This window comes from Orbicella franksi, chromosome 11 (genome assembly GCF_964199315.1).
Source record: "Orbicella franksi chromosome 11, jaOrbFran1.1, whole genome shotgun sequence".
Classification (NCBI taxonomy): domain Eukaryota; kingdom Metazoa; phylum Cnidaria; class Anthozoa; order Scleractinia; family Merulinidae; genus Orbicella; species Orbicella franksi.
The window spans coordinates 19,386,355-19,403,491 of NC_138155.1; the positions used below are offsets into that span (position 1 = coordinate 19,386,355).

At 38.5% G+C, this 17,137-nt stretch overlaps 1 protein-coding gene across 1 annotated transcript; it reads left to right on the forward strand.

Annotated features, from left to right (window-relative positions):
• Positions 1-6,750: 6,750 nt before the first annotated feature.
• LOC145503251 (uncharacterized) lies at positions 6,751-16,313 on the forward strand. Its single transcript, XM_081482743.1, has 3 exons — positions 6,751-8,382; positions 15,250-15,330; positions 15,940-16,313. Exon 1 carries the CDS (start codon positions 7,261-7,263, stop codon positions 8,182-8,184), a length of 924 nt encoding a protein of 307 aa, XP_081338869.1. The 5' UTR covers positions 6,751-7,260; the 3' UTR covers positions 8,185-8,382; positions 15,250-15,330; positions 15,940-16,313.
• The last annotated feature ends 824 nt before the right edge of the window (positions 16,314-17,137 follow it).

The window sequence follows — 17,137 nt, forward strand, 5'->3', positions numbered from 1 at the left end:
GGCAGTCTTCAAAGTGAACAAGATCAATTTCCGGCTATCTTAAGCGGCTACGCTTGGTCAACAAAAAACTTTACCGAAAATAGTTTTTGAGCTCTGGCTGAGTTTTTACGGAATACTAATTACCTCGGCAGTTACACGAAGTATTATTTCTTTGCCCTCGTCTGCTCTGTCTGCAGTTTTAGTAATTTGCTTTTTTTTGGAAAAGAAAATTGGAAGCTATAGATAAATGAAAATGGAGCTCAAATAAAATCTAATGAGAGTATGTTCTATATTTCGGTTTTTTCCGTTAAACAGCTGTGAGACAGTGTGTCAATTAGCAGTTGAGGAAAAAAATATTTTATATACCTTTTAGTGAAGAATATAAACACAATTTGAGCTCCAATCATGTAACAGTCAGTAACTTTGTCGACAAGGTTCCGTTGAGGTGCAACAGATAACAAAGTTTTCCATCATCTCCATATAATATTTTCCCCATTGTTTTCAATTCCCTGCTGCTTCTCTTCTTGCGCATGCAGTTCAAGCGATAAAAAGAAAGTAACAGTGGAATCCTGAATTTTCGAACCTCCAAGGGGGACGAAATAGGTTTACAAAATTTAGAACTTTGTGAAATCGGGGTAAAACTACAAACTTTTTTTTGACGAAAATATTCTAAATTTGTTTTGTCTAATATGTAGAATAGATTCGCTTCCGCTCTGTTGTTACTCCATGATGAAACATTTACATCTATTCAACTTTGGAAATCATTACTTTTGTGCAGAAAAATAGTAATCTTGTTGTCCGCGATAGAGAAAAAGAAAATTATGGGGTTAAAAACCGACACTTCCCACATCCTGCCCAAGTGGCAATAAAGTAAAAACATACAAAGCAGTAACATTTATAGTGAAAGGGATTCTTTCCTTGAAAAAGGTCAGAATAACAGCACAGATATTAGAAGGAAATAAATAGCAGTACAATGGTTGTCGTGTAACTTCAGTGACCAGGACCTCGTATGCAAAGGGGTGATAAATCGCAAGACAACGTTCGGCGCTCATCAAATCCAATTGATGAAGTGAAGCTACATATAAATGTCGCGCGTTTTGTTAGTTCTCTTATAGTACAAAACATGGGTTCACTTTTGAGAAGTAAACTTGCCGCAGCAATAAGTAGAGGTTGAAGAACTATACTAACTAAAAGGTCAGTTGTGGCTAAACAGGCGAGTGCTATGTTAGATTTGGTACGAAGATGTCGTTTGGTTATCACTGCCACCATCACCATGGCCAGGATGTTGAGCACAGTGGTAAGAGGACAGGTGACAGCGTTCACGAGGATTCTGGCGATGAATATAGTGCGAAGGTCAGGTAAGTGTTTTGCGGATTTATAGGAGAAAGGGAAAAACCACAATCAGACAATGTGGTATTGAATAAGGTGATATTCATCTTTTCTCGATTCCGACTCGTCAAGGCTCTTTCACTTTGATTTGCTGATATCGCTTGCTCGCGTGTTCCACGTTGCCACTTAGATGAGTGTAATCGCAAATAGACAAATTTCGATACATTTGAATTCAGCCTAAAACAACAGACCTCGGCAAGAGGCTCCTGGGAATAGACCCCACAAGCGCTGTGGTTATTCTTCGGAGCCTCGTGCTGACGTCTGTTGTTTTAAGCTGAATTTTAATATATCGAAGTTGGGCTTTTTCCTCGGTAGTTTGTTCACAGTGCCCCTTTTCACGGTTATAACTTTTCTCATCTCCATTAAATTGTAGTCGGACGCGGATGCCTGGCAATTTCGAGCAGAACCTAAGGCGCTGTCCACACTACGGCAGAGAGGAAATTGAAAACGGAGGTTTCATTGTGAAAACGCATTTGAATCATCCCCGTCAACTCTACGAAGGAGGAATTAAAGATATCAGTCAATTTGGATTTGTGTTGGCAGAAGACTCGATAACCGAGATCACGAGATCATTGCGACGACATCGTTTTCGAGAAGCACTGCGTATGAAAAGTTGTCTCTTCCAAGGTAGTTCGTTTACACTGGGCACCCTCCCCCCAAGTAAACAGGGTCTACGAGATGCATGCATCGATACATGTTATACATGTCAAGAAGAAGAAACAGAAGGAAGCGGAAAATCTACAGATAAATATTTCTTTGAATTCATAAACTCTGTAAATTCATGTTTTAACTTTGTCGACATTTGTTAATTTTGGGGGCATGAAATTTTTTTATAGCGGAACTCTGACGGCCCGAAGGCTCCGCCATGCGGAGCCCCATACTCATATGGAAAGAAGTGGAAACCTATGAATGGATTTTTTCATGGTTGTTATGGCTAGCGGTATTGCTCGTGGGCGCGTACGCACGACGACGGCGGCGACGACGGAGTCGCGCAACATGACGGCCATTCTCCAAATAATAGGTTGACAGAGATATGCGGCATTGGTTTACCGTGTACTTCTTTGATATTGGACATCCATGTTATGACCAATTGACACCTTTCAAAACAAGGTATCCTCTCACCAAAATCACGTAACCATATCGCGGGCTCAAATTTACAGCTCATCGAGGTCAAGTGGTGTTTTTTAAGCTGACTGCTGACCAGGTGCTGATTTCCGATGGGATCCCAGGCTCGTGTCAGGTTAACTTGATGAAAACAAGGCAGGATTGTTCGAAAACCGGTGAATGCTAACCCAGGATTGAAAGTTAACCGGATTATATTTTTTTCTTCTATACAAATGTTTTTTGCTGCTTTGTTTTGTGTATATGGTGATTATTAAAACAGGAGAAAAAGGCGTGCGAATAAAAGACAAAAAAAAAGTACAAATACAAATTATAAAAATTATAAAAATTATACAACGATCCTGCAAAACTTTGTTATTTGTCCTGCTGTTATCTTCTTGTAGGAACAGCGTTACATTGGTGCAGTTACATTTAGTTATTTGTTTATTTTTATTCATTTTATTTTATGAGTTTTATGAGACGAGTTGTTCTTTCCCCTTAAGCCTGGGAGAAAGCTCTCTGCTTACAGCTGTTTGACGGAAAATAACAGGATTTAAAAATTCCGCTAATTATATTTGATTTTAGTTTATTCCATATCTAAAAACTACTCCTGTTTTTATATTTATAATACTGACTAATGTAAACACTGTAAATGGAGAACAATGAAGAAGTTGAGGTGGGATCCGCTGGCGGCTGCTCTTCAATGTCTAAGGCTATTATTTTGCACTCTACTAATTGCCACCAGAGGCAGTATGAAAAGTTGACTCGGAATATAACGCCGCTTTCGCGGTCTTTCACACCTCGTTTAGCGGGGTAATCCGGCAGGAACCGTTTATAAGGAAATTAAAGGAGACCTATGGCCAAACTCGTGTATTAGGTAATCTAGAGATGAAACATATTGGTGAACTTGCAATTACTGGTGTATTATTAAATGCTGTTAAAAGAAGCGGGGTTGTACCATGCAAGGTTGCACTTAACTCACAAAGTGTAGGCTTTTTTCGTTGGCTTTTTTTTTTTTTTGCACACATATTACAAAGACATACGTCCAGAATAGCTAGGGTGGCAAACTTGCAGCAGAACATGGAGTGGCAAAGGCTAAGGGTTCTTGGGTCACATAGGACACTCCTGCACAACAAATCATAGACTACTTTGCCCCCTCCCCCCCCCCTCCCTCACACCCAGATCTTGATGTTGATGTGCCTACTGAAAAAATTTGCATGTATTCAAGTCATACGAGCTCACAAACGTTTTTCATTGCATTTCATTCAACTTGAAAAGTAAAACGATAATAGGTCACTACTGCAAGGCTGACACAACGTCGCAGAGTTAAAACAATATTTCGGCTGGCCTCAGGTTTAGATCTTACTAAATTATAAAAATGAAATTACAATATTATACAATGGTGCCGATGTTTGTCTTATATTCAATAGCTGTTTCGTTCATTAAAAGTTGTTCGTTTCGCTCATATAAGCTCATTAAGGTCGAGGAATAAGACACATTATCATCAAAGCTTACCACATCAGCTTTTCAGGTCACTTTCCAGCAAACAAATGCACATCTCCTGGTCATTTTGAACGCCTGAACGACTCAAAAATTCCTGAAATTCACCCTTTAAGTTGGCCATAGTACTAATTCGAACGTTCGAAGTCAACTCCACTTCAATTCAGCGAAACACGTAATATTAATGGTCGTGTAAAGGCTACAAAATCATCAATATTCGGGCTAGCACGATGGACGCATTGAGTAGTAGGCTCGCACTGACTTTACGGTTACTTTCCAATATGGCGTCGGGCGCGGTTACTATTCCAATATGGCGTCGGGCGCGGTTACTATTCCAACCTGGCGTCGGACTCGGGCGCTCTCGTTCGGGCCGACTAATTACGAGCAGTGTCTACACCTGAGTGAGTGAGTGAGTGAGTGACACATTTGCATATCGGAGTCCCCGCATCAAACACGTTTCTACGCTTCGCGTATCCACGAGTTTAAAAAGGAAAGGTTTCCTAGAAGGATGTCTCGGGCAAGTAGACAGGATGCCCAGGGAAGATGGACTACCCCGTCTAGCATGTAAGCGCTCCAATGCCTGGGAGAGAGTGCTCATCTCACAGCTGTTTGACGGATAATAACAGGAATTAAAAAAATAAGTAAATATACTGATTATATTTGATTTGAGTTGATTCCATTTTCATCCTATTTCATCTAGAGCTTTCAACTTTTGCAAGGAAAAAAACTAATTAGAAGACAACCTACCAATGCAGTTTTAACATTGCACTACTGCTAACTGAGAACCGCAAAGAGAACAGACGAGGGAATTTCCGTGTAACTATTGGCAAAATAGGTATTCAGTCCAAAGTCACCGGAAACTTAAAAAGTCTCTTCACTAAAGCTTGACAAATTGCACCTTGAATATGTATAAGCCATTAAATTTCTTTTTGGTCTAAACGTTTGTTTGAATTTTATAGCTGGAATCATTCTTTATTGACCAAACGTAGCCACTAAACATGGCTGGAAATTGACCCTGTTTGCTGGCTAACTGATTCCCGGCCTAAGAGATACACGCGTATGGAGGACACATTAGTTCTAAGACTAACGGCAAAAAAATAGATAAAGATAGAGTTAAGTTCTTAAAAATAGCATTTAATAAACAGTTTCTTGCACGCTGTTAGGATGACTCCAACAGAAACGACAATCACCTCTCGATACGACCATCATCTCTCGCGAAAATAAGCAGCATTATTGAACGTAACATATAGTAGTATTAAACAAGTTCTGTGTATCGTAGGAACGCAAAGATAACACAGATTTTTAACACTACAAGAAAATGAAACAATACAAGAAGAATATTTCCTATTTGGAAAACAGCGACCCTTGTGGCGGCGAGGTGTCAGACAGAATTGTAAATCACAAAATTTTGCATGGTAAACGCATGAATATTTCAGATATTTTAATGCCATTACTTAAACTCTTAGTACAGAAACCGAGGTAGGAAAAATGCTTAACGTGTTAAGAACAACAAGGGAACGACCAAACATTGCAAATCACCGCTTGCTCGATGCACTTAGCGGTTCAAAATTCTCCTATGATATATATCTATTGATTACTTTCTATTGAAGATCTTTTTCCCAGTGCATAATAAATTTAGCTCACGTGTACTGAAGATTAAAAATTGCCAGACACTTAACCATAGTTTGCTAATGAAATGATGCAAATTAGTTCATTAAATTGTAGACAGGTGATTAAAATAATTTGTTTTTAAACTAAGGGAAATGATATAATCAAAAGTGTGCAATTCTACTTTTATACAAATCTTCATGGAAACTAGCAAGCAAAGCGCAAAACGCAAGAAAACCAACTCAGCAACGCAAAGTGAAGAAGCCTTGACGAGTCAGGATCGGAGCAAAGATGAATAACACTACGAGCAACACTGCTTTCTCTAGTTCTACTTTCTGCCTTTATCTTCGAAATCTCGCGAACATTTCTCCTGATGTGCGCGCTGTATTCATCACCAGAATGGTCGCCAACGCTCTCGCCTGTCCTTTCATAATTTTGCTCAACATGCTGGTGATAGTTGCAGTGAAAACCAACCCACAGCTTCGCACCAAATCTAACATAGCACTCGCCTGCTTATCAACAACTGACCTTGGAGTTGGACTAGCTCTTCAACCGCTATCTATTGCAAACGAATTAAGTTCACTTCTCAGAGGTGACATCATGTTTTGTACCATAAACGAGCTATCAAACAGCGTCACATTAATATGTTTACGGGCTTCATTTAGCCACTTAATTTTGATGAGCGCCGAGCGTTATGTTGCGATAAAACACCCCTTCACACACGAGACCCAGGTCACTGAAGTTCGCACATCATGGCGTCTGCTCTGGCGTGGGCTGCAGCCATTATCCTTTTCAGCGCAGACCTTTCGCAAACAGCAATTCTAATAGTTTTTGAAACGCTACTAATCATTCTCCACATTTACTTCAATGTCTCTGTATACAAAGAAGTCTGTCGCAACAAAAAACAAATTGTTGCTAACCAAGTTTCTTTAGAAGCCCGGCAAGGAAAAGTTACTCAAGAAAAGGAAAGCTTTTTACACGACTGTTAATATATTGCTTTTTATTTCCCTGTACTATATTCCATCACATATCTCTGCTGTTATTCTGGTCTCTTTCAAGGAAAGAATCCCTTCCAATATAAAGGTTACTGCGTCTTATATAATTACTTTATTGCCTGTTTTGAATTCGTTGTTTAATCCTTTAATTTACGCTGTTAGATTAAGAGATTTTCGCGTAGCCTTGATTCAGTTGTTGTCACGAGAAACTACTGCAGAAGCTAAGGAACTTGAAAGCAAAATTGTTGGACCAAGACAAATTGGAGTCAACGGTAATTTAAATGCAGGACAAAGAACTCCACCATTGGGGGATGAGCACGAGCCGACAAGGCAGGCAGAGCCGCATGGGGGATGTAAAGAAACACCTCTATGATAAAAACAGAACATTTACGCAAAATGGATTAGAAAATGCAGACACCCATTTATTTATGAAAAACAAATAGCAGCGTGCTATTCCAATGTTTGAAAACTTATTGAAATTTGAATGTTTTAAATTTGTTGTCCTTGTTTAATTCTGATGAGGTGGGATCTTTTCTTTTTTTTTTCAATTTATACGGGGTAGACAAAAAAATAGAAAAATATTATAAAAAAGCAAGCTCTATGAAGGAAAACGCACGTGTCATGGAGGAGTGAAGACGTGTTTGCAACTATCCACAGAAATTTTACTACTTTGCCTAATATTCTGTTCATGGATAAGCTGAATTCTACTGTTGAAAGTAATTTGAGAAGTCCAAAGTTACCTGACGTTTTTGTGCGTTTGACTGGGGCAAAGGAAAGGAAAGAAAGTTCCAGCTGCGACGACACCATTCTCGAAGCTATCGGAATGCCGGAAGGTTTGGCCGAGAAAGTCGACCTTATCTTAGCTAAACTGTCCAAGCTTGACACGCTAGACGAGATTGAACTTCGTCTGAACAACCTCTCTACTTCTGTATCTAGCATCGAAATGTCCATGAGCCAACTTGAGAAAGAAGTCTCCGTTCTCGACTCAAAAACCAAGACTATCAACAAATCGGTAGATGAGTTGAAAGAAAGTTTATGCTTTTGTGAAGACGATATTTCAGATTTGAAGAAGAATGCCTACGACATCAAAGATAATTGTTCTTCGAACATCGACGAACTGCCCAAACAGATTCTGTATTCAGAAACCTACAGCAGAAGAGAGAAATTTAAATTTGTAGGCATCCCAGAAAAGATTACTTCAAATGACAACATCTCTGATGCCCGTGAAGGATCAAGCGAGAACACAGCGGCAGTTATTTACAAGTTTATGGCAGACGAGCTATCGATGACGGAACCACAGAAGAGAATTGAGTTTCAACCCATTCATCGTCTTGAAAAACCTAACAGAAAGAGCCCACGTCCAATTTTGGCCAGATTTCTTCGCTGCTCTGACTGTCAGGAAGTTTTGGAGCTGGCGCGAAGTAAGTTAAAGGGTACTAACTATGCTGTGTATGAAGACATTCCTAAGGAGTTGTACAATTTGCGTAAGGCCCAAATGTCTAAATTTAAGGAGGCGAAGCGAAGAGTTTTAAAAGCGATTTTTAACAAAGCTCAGCCCGACCGTCTATATCTTAGTGGCAAATATATCCCAGCAAACGATCCATTTTTCTGACTCAGTTTTCACTTTGTTGTTGTCTTTATTCGAATAGCTATTCCTGTAAAGTGCTTTCCATAATTATGCAAGAGCTGTTTTTTTTAATTTTTAATTAACAATGACATAGGCAGGTATTTTTCATTAGCTGTTAGTGCTGCTGGGCGTACATGACGCCTGGAGAGGATGACGCCCTTACAACTTGTCTTGGGGCAGTGGGTATGTATATCGCTGTACGTTGTTGTGTGTTTTGTTTCGTGTGTGTGCATAAAGGTTTTAGAATTTCAGAATTTCAATAGGCGTGTCAAGTATTGTTCGCTAGGCTCCACTTTCAATTGTTGTAAGATCTTATTTATAACACTTTCACTTGAAAATGGCTAATTTTAATTTTAAGCTGTTGTCCTTAATGCTCGAGGGATTCGTGACTTTCATAAACGTAAAACAATTTCAACATGGATTAAGAAACAAAAGGTTGACATCGCTTTTCTGCAAGAAACTTACAGTTCCCAAGAGACTGAAAATCAATTTTAGCTGCAATGGCGAGGTAAAATGTTGTTTGCGCACGGCACAAATCATAGTAAAGGTGTTCTCATGCTCAGTTTCCATGAAAACCTCCAAATTGATATCAAGCACGTGCTGGGGGATAGCGAGGGCCGATATATCTTTGTGGAAGCTCTCGTTCAAGATGCACCTTTCATTCTCGTAAATTTATATGCACCGACGAGCAATCAGGAGCAATGTGTTTTCTTTGATGGTGTTGCTAATACTCTATAAAATTTGGATCTGGACCGTAACTGCCAAATCATTTTTGGTGGCGACTTTAACTGCCATCTCGACCCCAGTCTTGATAATTTAGGAGGAAGAATCGAGTCCAAGCCATCTGTCAAAAAAATCAATAAGATAATGACAGAAAATGACCTCATCGACATTTGGAGAATTCATAAACCTGAAAAAAAGCAGTTTACTTGGACGCAGAAAAAACCCTTAGTAAGACGACGCTTGAATTACTGGCTCGTTAGCACGGAAATTCAAGATGATTTAACCGAAACAAATCTAATTCCTGCCATTAAGTCGGATCACTCGGCAATTACTCTAACGCTTAATAATTTAGATGAGCAAAAATTTGGTCCTTCTTATTGCATGGAAATTCAACTCTAGCCTTTTAGAGGACGCTTCTTATATTCAACTCATCTCTTCGAATTATCCTAAATGGCTTGACGAATTCAAAGATGTTAATGACAAACAGGTCTTATGGGACTTAATTAAATACAGAATTAGACAAGCATCAATTAAATACAGCAAGCAAAAAGTTAGAGAGCGCAGAGCCCGTCTTGCGACAGCTGAACAGAAAGTTAAGCAATGCGATTTGTCGTGTAATAGTGATCCTTCAGAAAAAAATATGTACGACCTTGATGCTGCGAAATATGAATATGAACTATTATTCGACTATATTGTGCGCGGTAACATAGTGAGATCTAGAATCAATTGGTATGAAAAATGCGAAAAAAATTCGAAATATTTCCTTATTCTAGAAAACTCAAGATCCGGTCAATCTACCATTCACCGGCTTTTTGATTCTAAAGGAAGAATATCGGTTAATCCACAATCCATAATGAATGAACTAAGATACTATTACCAGAACTAATACGGCAAGCAAGATCCTGACTTAAATGAAGAACTGTGTTCAACTTTTTTAGACAACAACATTCCGATTCTAAGTGAAGAATCAATGATGGCTTGAGAAGGCAAGCTTTCGCTCGTGGAATGTTATGAAGCTCTGCCAATGTTTTCAAATGGTAAGGCTCCCGGTCAGTAATGATGGTCTTACGGCCGACTTTTACAAAGGTTTCTGGAACTTACTAGGTCATCAACTCACTGATGCCTTAAATTATCCTTACGAGCATGGTGAGTTATCTAATTCACAAAAACGAGCTATTATTAGATTGATCGGCAAGAAAGATAGCGACAGGAGATACATTAAGAATTGGCGACCAATCTCCCTTTTAAATGTCGATGTTAAGACCGCCTCGAAGGCCATTGCTATACGCATAGCAAACGTTTTACCAGCGATTATACAAGTTGATCAATACGCTTATGTCAAAGGCAGAACGATATTTGATGCGGTTCGCACAATTGACGATATCATGGAATACACCAAAATTAAACAAATACCTGGACTTATGGTTGCATTTGATTTCGAAAAAGCCTTTGACTCACTAAGTTGGTCTTTTTTATTCAAAGCATTAAATTCGTTCATTTTGGTAAATGGTTCATTTCATGTGTTTCCGTTTTATACTGCAATATATCAAGCTGCATTCTAAACAATGGTTTTTCAACCCAAATGTTTGAAGTATGCAGAGGCGTAAGACAGGGCGATCCGCTGTCAGCGTACCTTTTCATTATTGCCCTTGAACTTTTGCTAATTAATATTCGGCACGACAAGAACATAAGAATTATGGTGGAAAACAGGTAAATTAAATTAACAGCCTTTGCTGATGACCTGACGACATTTTTACAAGGTATTAAGTCCTTTGAACGCCTTTCCATCACGCTAGATAGATTTGGTATCTGATCTGGTTTGAAGTTGAATACTGAGAAAACTGAAGCCCTGTGGCAACCCCTCACACATCAACATTGAGAAAATTAACAAACCTATGAAAATTCTAGGCGTCCATTTCACCTATGATTTGCGCAAAAGACAGGAACTAAATTTCGAAAATATATTGAAATCGCTATCGAAAACTTTGAAAAGATGGAAATGGAGACACCTCACTTTATATGGGAAAATTCAAATTGTGAAGAGATTTGTCATACACAAGTTTATGTTTCGTGCATCTCTCATTTCTCTTACAAAAAAATATTATTAAGCTAATCGATTCTACTATTTATAGCTTCATTTGGAAAGGTAAGGATAAGATAAAGCGCCTTGCTTTCATAAGCGACTATAAAAACGGCGGATTGAGAACGCCTCACATTCAGACAATGATCGTTATGCAACGTATTATGTGTCTTAAAAAATATACTGAAGATTATATTAGCCCTTCGAGGCAAATACTCTCCTTTTCTCTGAAAGATTATGGTGGTAAGTTTCTCTTGCATCACAATTTCAGTGTTGCTGACTTGCCTAAGCTGTCTTCCAAATTTCTATAGGGAATGTTTCGAAGTCTGGTGCAATCTATCCGTAAAACCCATTTTGTCCCGTGAACAAGCCTTAAATCAACTACTATGGAATAACCAATTCCTCTGCATCGGTGGTAAACCTATTTCCAACAAGACGCTCTTCTCAAAAGGTCTCATATCTCTTGCTAATATCTTAAAAAATACTGGTAGCCTTAAACCTTGGACTTTTTTCAAGGCGGAAAGGCTAAATTTTAATGATTATTTGTTACTGTTTGGTCTCTTCAATTCCATTCCTCTCACATGGAAAAAGCTCATCAACTCCAAAGACGACACTTCAGCTGACACTTCAGCTGACACTTCAGCTGAAACTTCAGCTAACACTTCAGTTGACTCTCGGAATATCATGCTCAGGTACACTCTTTCCTTAAAAGATAGTACTCTTCCTCTTGATTCAATCACCTCCTCGAAATTGTATTGGAACCTTATAGAAATTATTCAGGTGTATCCTTCAGCACGGCATAAATTTGGTACCTTGTTTCAGAATAGTGCTTATCTTAATTGAGAAGTGATCTATCAAATTCCTCATGTTGTCGCGCTTGACACTAAAACAAGAGTTTTTCGGTATAAATTACTAAATCGAATAATTTTTACCAACAAATCCTTATACAAAATGAAAATGATTGATTCACCCCTCTGCACTTTTTGCAAATTTTCAGATGAATCTCTCGAGCATCTTTTTTGTAGATGTGATTTCATTGTAGCATTCTGGATGTCTGTTGTTCTTTGGCTTAAATCCTTGAACATTGCTATCGATTCTCTAAACGACTGTGACATAATTTTTGGATTGACGCAAAAAAGGACTCATTGGTTGCTTTTAAATCATATTATCATCGCTGGAAAGCTAGTTATTTACCACAGTCGTCTGAAGAATATTTTACCATCATTGCGTCATCTCATGATAAAATTAGATCACACAGAATCCAATGAACTATCTATAGCCATAAAGAACAACCGACTTAAAATCCACAAAGGAAAGTGGAAGCCTCTCATTAATTAGAGACACTTATGTAGTGTTGTAAGCGTTGTAAACCTTACTGATTTATTTCCGTTTCGGGTGTTAAGTATAAGTAGTGTGAAGTAGTGTAGTATACAATGTGAATGTAAAAGTAGTATGTAAAGTAATTAAGTAAATTACTATGTAGTGTAGAAGTGTGTGGTAGTGTAACTTAATGAATGTAATGTAATTATAAAAATAAATAAGTAAATAATAATAATAATAATAATAATAATAATAATAATAATAATAATAATAATAATAATAAGAGATATAGAGCTCTGGGCTGGTCCAACACCGGAAGTCCCCGAATCACGGACTTCCCGTCAAATCTGGCAAATATGATTGGCTGAGAATACGAAACGAATACTCTGCGCATGCTCAGAAAATCGGGTCCGGCCAGAGCCCTCGATCCCTGCCGCAGGTCAGAAGGACCGTGGGCTCTGGGGACGAGAATGCTCTTCCTTCAGTTATGGTAGTACTGCGCATGGCACAACCAGTTCCGGTTCCGCTTCAAATCATTCATGTACCCAGTGGCGGCGCTAAGATCGTTCTCTAGTTGTGTGGAGGTTCAGGAACTGAATTACACGTGTTCGGTTCAGGTTTGTGCGATGTGCAGTAGTACCATAACTGAAGGAAGTGCAAAGGGGGTGAGACTAAAGATATCTTACATCATGGTAGTGAGAAGGAGGAGATATTTAATACCGGAACCTTCGAGAATGAAATATGTGAAGTGTCTCTGATGTATAAAATTTGAGAAGTCAGGTTTATTATAAGCAAAATATACCAAAAACTAAGATCTATCGACTTAAAAATTGAAACAAAACTTGTTTGAAAAGTTTAGAATTTCCCTCTTTTTTCGGATGTATTTTAACTTGATTTGTTGTTTATCTGAAATGTCACGCTATCAGCAAAAAACTAAAAAACAAAGAAAGAACAAAACAAAATCTTGTGAGTCATTTTTTAATAAGTTTGTAACATGACTAAGTTAGTTCAGAGGGCCAATAACTAAAATCAACCAATTAGATTGCTCTATTGCCGGTCTAATGTTCTCTCAGTAACTGGACCGAGCGTTGTCCTGAATGATCCCGCGCGATCACTCTTGAAGCCCTCGTGATCGCTCTTGAAGCCCGCGTGATCACTCTTGAGGCCCGCGCGATCATTCTTGAAGCTGTTTGTTGCATGACTTACGTTCCTGAAAGAACAAAACTAATCCTTTTCTTTTTCTTCCAACTCTCTTTCCCTTCTGATTTGTTTAACGTCAGACGGCTCCCAGTCAGAATTGCGCGCTTTTTCCAGTCCGTGATTGTGGGATTTGTTTTATATAAATATAAACATTTTCAGCCCTGTAATCTCTTATTAACCAAGCATACTCGGGACCGTACGGGGAGAATATCGGCCCTCCGTCTTTCTTTTTTTTTTTTTTTTTTTTTGTACGGACGTCGAGACGTTCGATCCGTACTGTCAAGACCTCGGGCCGATATTCTACCAGTACTCTGCCTAGATCACAGTGACTCCCCATATATTAAATAGTGTATTCAAATGATGATGGAAAGAGGAAGGCACGATCATTGGGACAGTTGCCATCAGAGAATTTTTCATATTCAGACTGCTGTACCATTCTTTTCAATATGTCCTCGTTTTAGCTTTTTGGAACTGTCAGTTCTAGTAGTTGTAAAGCAATCTTAGTTTTTTCGATTTTTTGCTTGCTGTAAACATGACCTCTCACGCTAAATCAGCGATAATTCTCAGTGAGACTTTGAACACGTTTTACTTCTGAGGGCTCTGGCAATTTATCTTTATCCTTATTATGATAAAAGATATCTTTTTTTGCCCCTTTTGCACTTCCTTCAGTTGTAGTACTACTGTGCGTTGCAAAAACCTAAGCCTGGATGAAGAGGTCCTTTACCGTAACGTCACGCTCCCATTACGAAAATCTTTTATGATCCATGAGAATAAATCCAAGAAAAGATAAATTCATTGCTAATTGAGCAAGTCTTTGTAATTTTAAAAATCAGCCACAAGTTGCCCCAAACCATTTATTAATCCAATACTCAATTGTTTTATTATTATTATACAGTAAGGTAGGCTTTATGTATTCATGTCTCAAGGAAGTGATGAAACGAGGCCACCTAGCATACGAGCTTTGGTCGAAAATAGCGACACCGTTTCAGCGCCACTTCCTGTCATTTCAGCTCTGCCAGCAATGCACTGAAACAAGGTAGGGTCAAATCAAGGTGTAACATTTTCAAACATCAGCCGATTAGGCCGGAGTGAGGTGACATTGAGCAACCTTCAGAATATTTACTAAGGGTTCGCTGATATGAACCTTTATCCACACTACTTTGCATCAGTTACAAGAAGAAAGAAGACTTGCTGCTTTTTCACAACAGAAAAATGGCAAGTTTTTCTTTTCGTTTGTCATTTGTCTGCTGCTAGATCCATGCAGAAAAGCAAGACAACAAAATATACCCAGAAATGTTGTCGTATTTTCCAGTTAAAGTACGCAAGAGTGCATTTATACTGTCGCTAGAAAGTATCTTTCATCACTTCTTGAGTTTTAAGTTGTTGCCGGGCAAATAGGGTGTCAACCAGATGCCTGTTTATCGGGTTTTGTGGTAAACACTTCACATTTTGGACCTGCAAATTAGTTTTGAGTACGATTTAGAAACCAAAACTGTAAAGTTTGAACTTTATCTTTCCCGCACGATCACTTACTGTTTTGAATTGTCTTTCTTCAAGCAATCCTGGCTTCTAATTAGATGATCTGCACGAAACAATACGAATTAATTAAAACAGGTCACACTTGTGCCGCATGCCGCGGGATCCTCACTGTAAAATATTCACTCGCTAATTCAATTGATAAGCGAAGTAATTTTAAAAAAGTTCATCTACCTAATTTTCTTCTTTAGGGTTTCAAATTGTTGATTTAGTGCCTTGCTGTCGCTGTGTCTGCCTCGTCAATCTACAAAAGCGGTTCACTTGAGGAAAAGGTAATGGTTGAAGCATAACAACAGTTATGATCCATCAAATATTTTCGCTCGCGCGCGATTGGTCTAAACGCGTCCCGTGACCGAATATTCCCCAGCTAAAACGGAATATCCGAGAATATTCCTCGATTTTCGAAACTGCGCGTGTTGCCAAAAATATTTGAAGGATAATAAACACAACAGCCTCCATTTGTCTTTGAAAATATGCTCGGATATTTGTCCTTGGATATTATCTGTTCCTCGAAGCTCAAAGTTTTCCTCAAACTTCGCTCTCGGAAACTGTTCGCATCTCGGAACAGATCATGTCCACGGACAAATATCTGAGCATATTTTCGCGCCAAATGAAGGCTATTGTTTATGTATTTGCTTTATCTACCACATGCGTTTTCAATTGATGTATTTGTTCCTATCCAAGGGCACATGATTTAGAGATTAAGACTTGCTTAGCGGTGTATGTCAGTGTGATATTAGTTGCGAAAAGGTTGTCTGTTTTCTAATATTGATTGCTTTCATCGAACCTTCAAGACCACCAAATCCGGCAACTAGCTGCCCTCATCCCCTCACAGTATAATTAGATGAGTTGAAATACATGTATAATTCTTCGCTCCTCAGGCTTTGTAGGATTCACCTGCTAGTGATCCGGTGAAGAAATACAGATGACAATTTGAGACAGAAGATGGAAAAGAGGAAGAGGAAGAGCAGGAAGAGGTTGAAATTACCTAAAGAAGCAAACAGATCAATACATTTTAAGTCGCACTACAAAGATTTCTTTTAATTTTTTGGTTTAGGAAAGTCAGATTTTATTTCACTTGTTGTAAATGACAACTCTTTCAAATTATTTCAACGTGTCTAAACATGTTGAAGTGAGCTTGTGGATATGGAATAGCAACTAATAACTTTAGCAAAGTTGTGATAAATTAATTGTATGTGTTTTCATTAGATAATTACAATTTAAAAGAAAATACTGAATTAAACAAAGTTAAAAAGCCTATTTATGTGCCACATAATGTGTCCAAGTGTTACACTATATATATTCTATATATAGGACTGTTTCGGGATCATTTTTTGTCTTCGTCTCCTCCTGTAGGTTCATAATAGTTTATTCGGTGTTCCTTAAAACCCAGAATAACTGGCCAGCTCAGAAACTGAACCGCAAAACAAGTTCTATAAGTTCCTCTTGGTATTGTAGAATCCCGGAAGAAAGGACCTACTCCCCCCTCCAGTACGATTCTACCTCTGCCCTAAATCACTGCTCGTCGCCAAATTTGTTCGGTGTGCACGCAGAACTATCTCCGAGATCATTTCTTTCTCAGTTGTAAAATAATGTGTATCTTTTTTTCCTCTCTGTAAAACGTTTTGAGTGGAAACAGGCAGAAAACCAAAAGCAGACTGCGGGGAATTATACTTCGTACAAGCTCTCACTTGGCCCTCACTACATGAATTCACTCTTTTCGCTTCACATAGTTTGTGTTTTGCTTTTGTTCTTTCGACTTTCAACTTGAGATTACGCGTGCAGAGGATGACCGTCTTTGGCCTGCAGTGCAAAGGATTCTATAACTTAGTTTCCAAGGCTTTTCCCTTAGAGAATGGGAGGGAAAAGTGAGAAGCCCTGGGAACGAAATTGAGGATACCGACACGAACACTGTGATGATTTCAAGTCTGTTTTTTTTTTCTTCTTAATTATATGATAAATTTCAAAATTAGAAGGATACTCAACCAAAAATAAACAAGGATGGTTGATTGGTAAGGCTTGAAACAATCGGCAATCATTTTTTTTCTTCAAGTTCTTGTTCGTGACGAACTCATAAAA

Bases quoted from the DNA above. Each gene is read 5' to 3' on its own strand.
- LOC145503251 (XM_081482743.1), top strand. From the start codon at position 7,261: ATGGATAAGCTGAATTCTACTGTTGAAAGTAATTTGAGAAGTCCAAAG.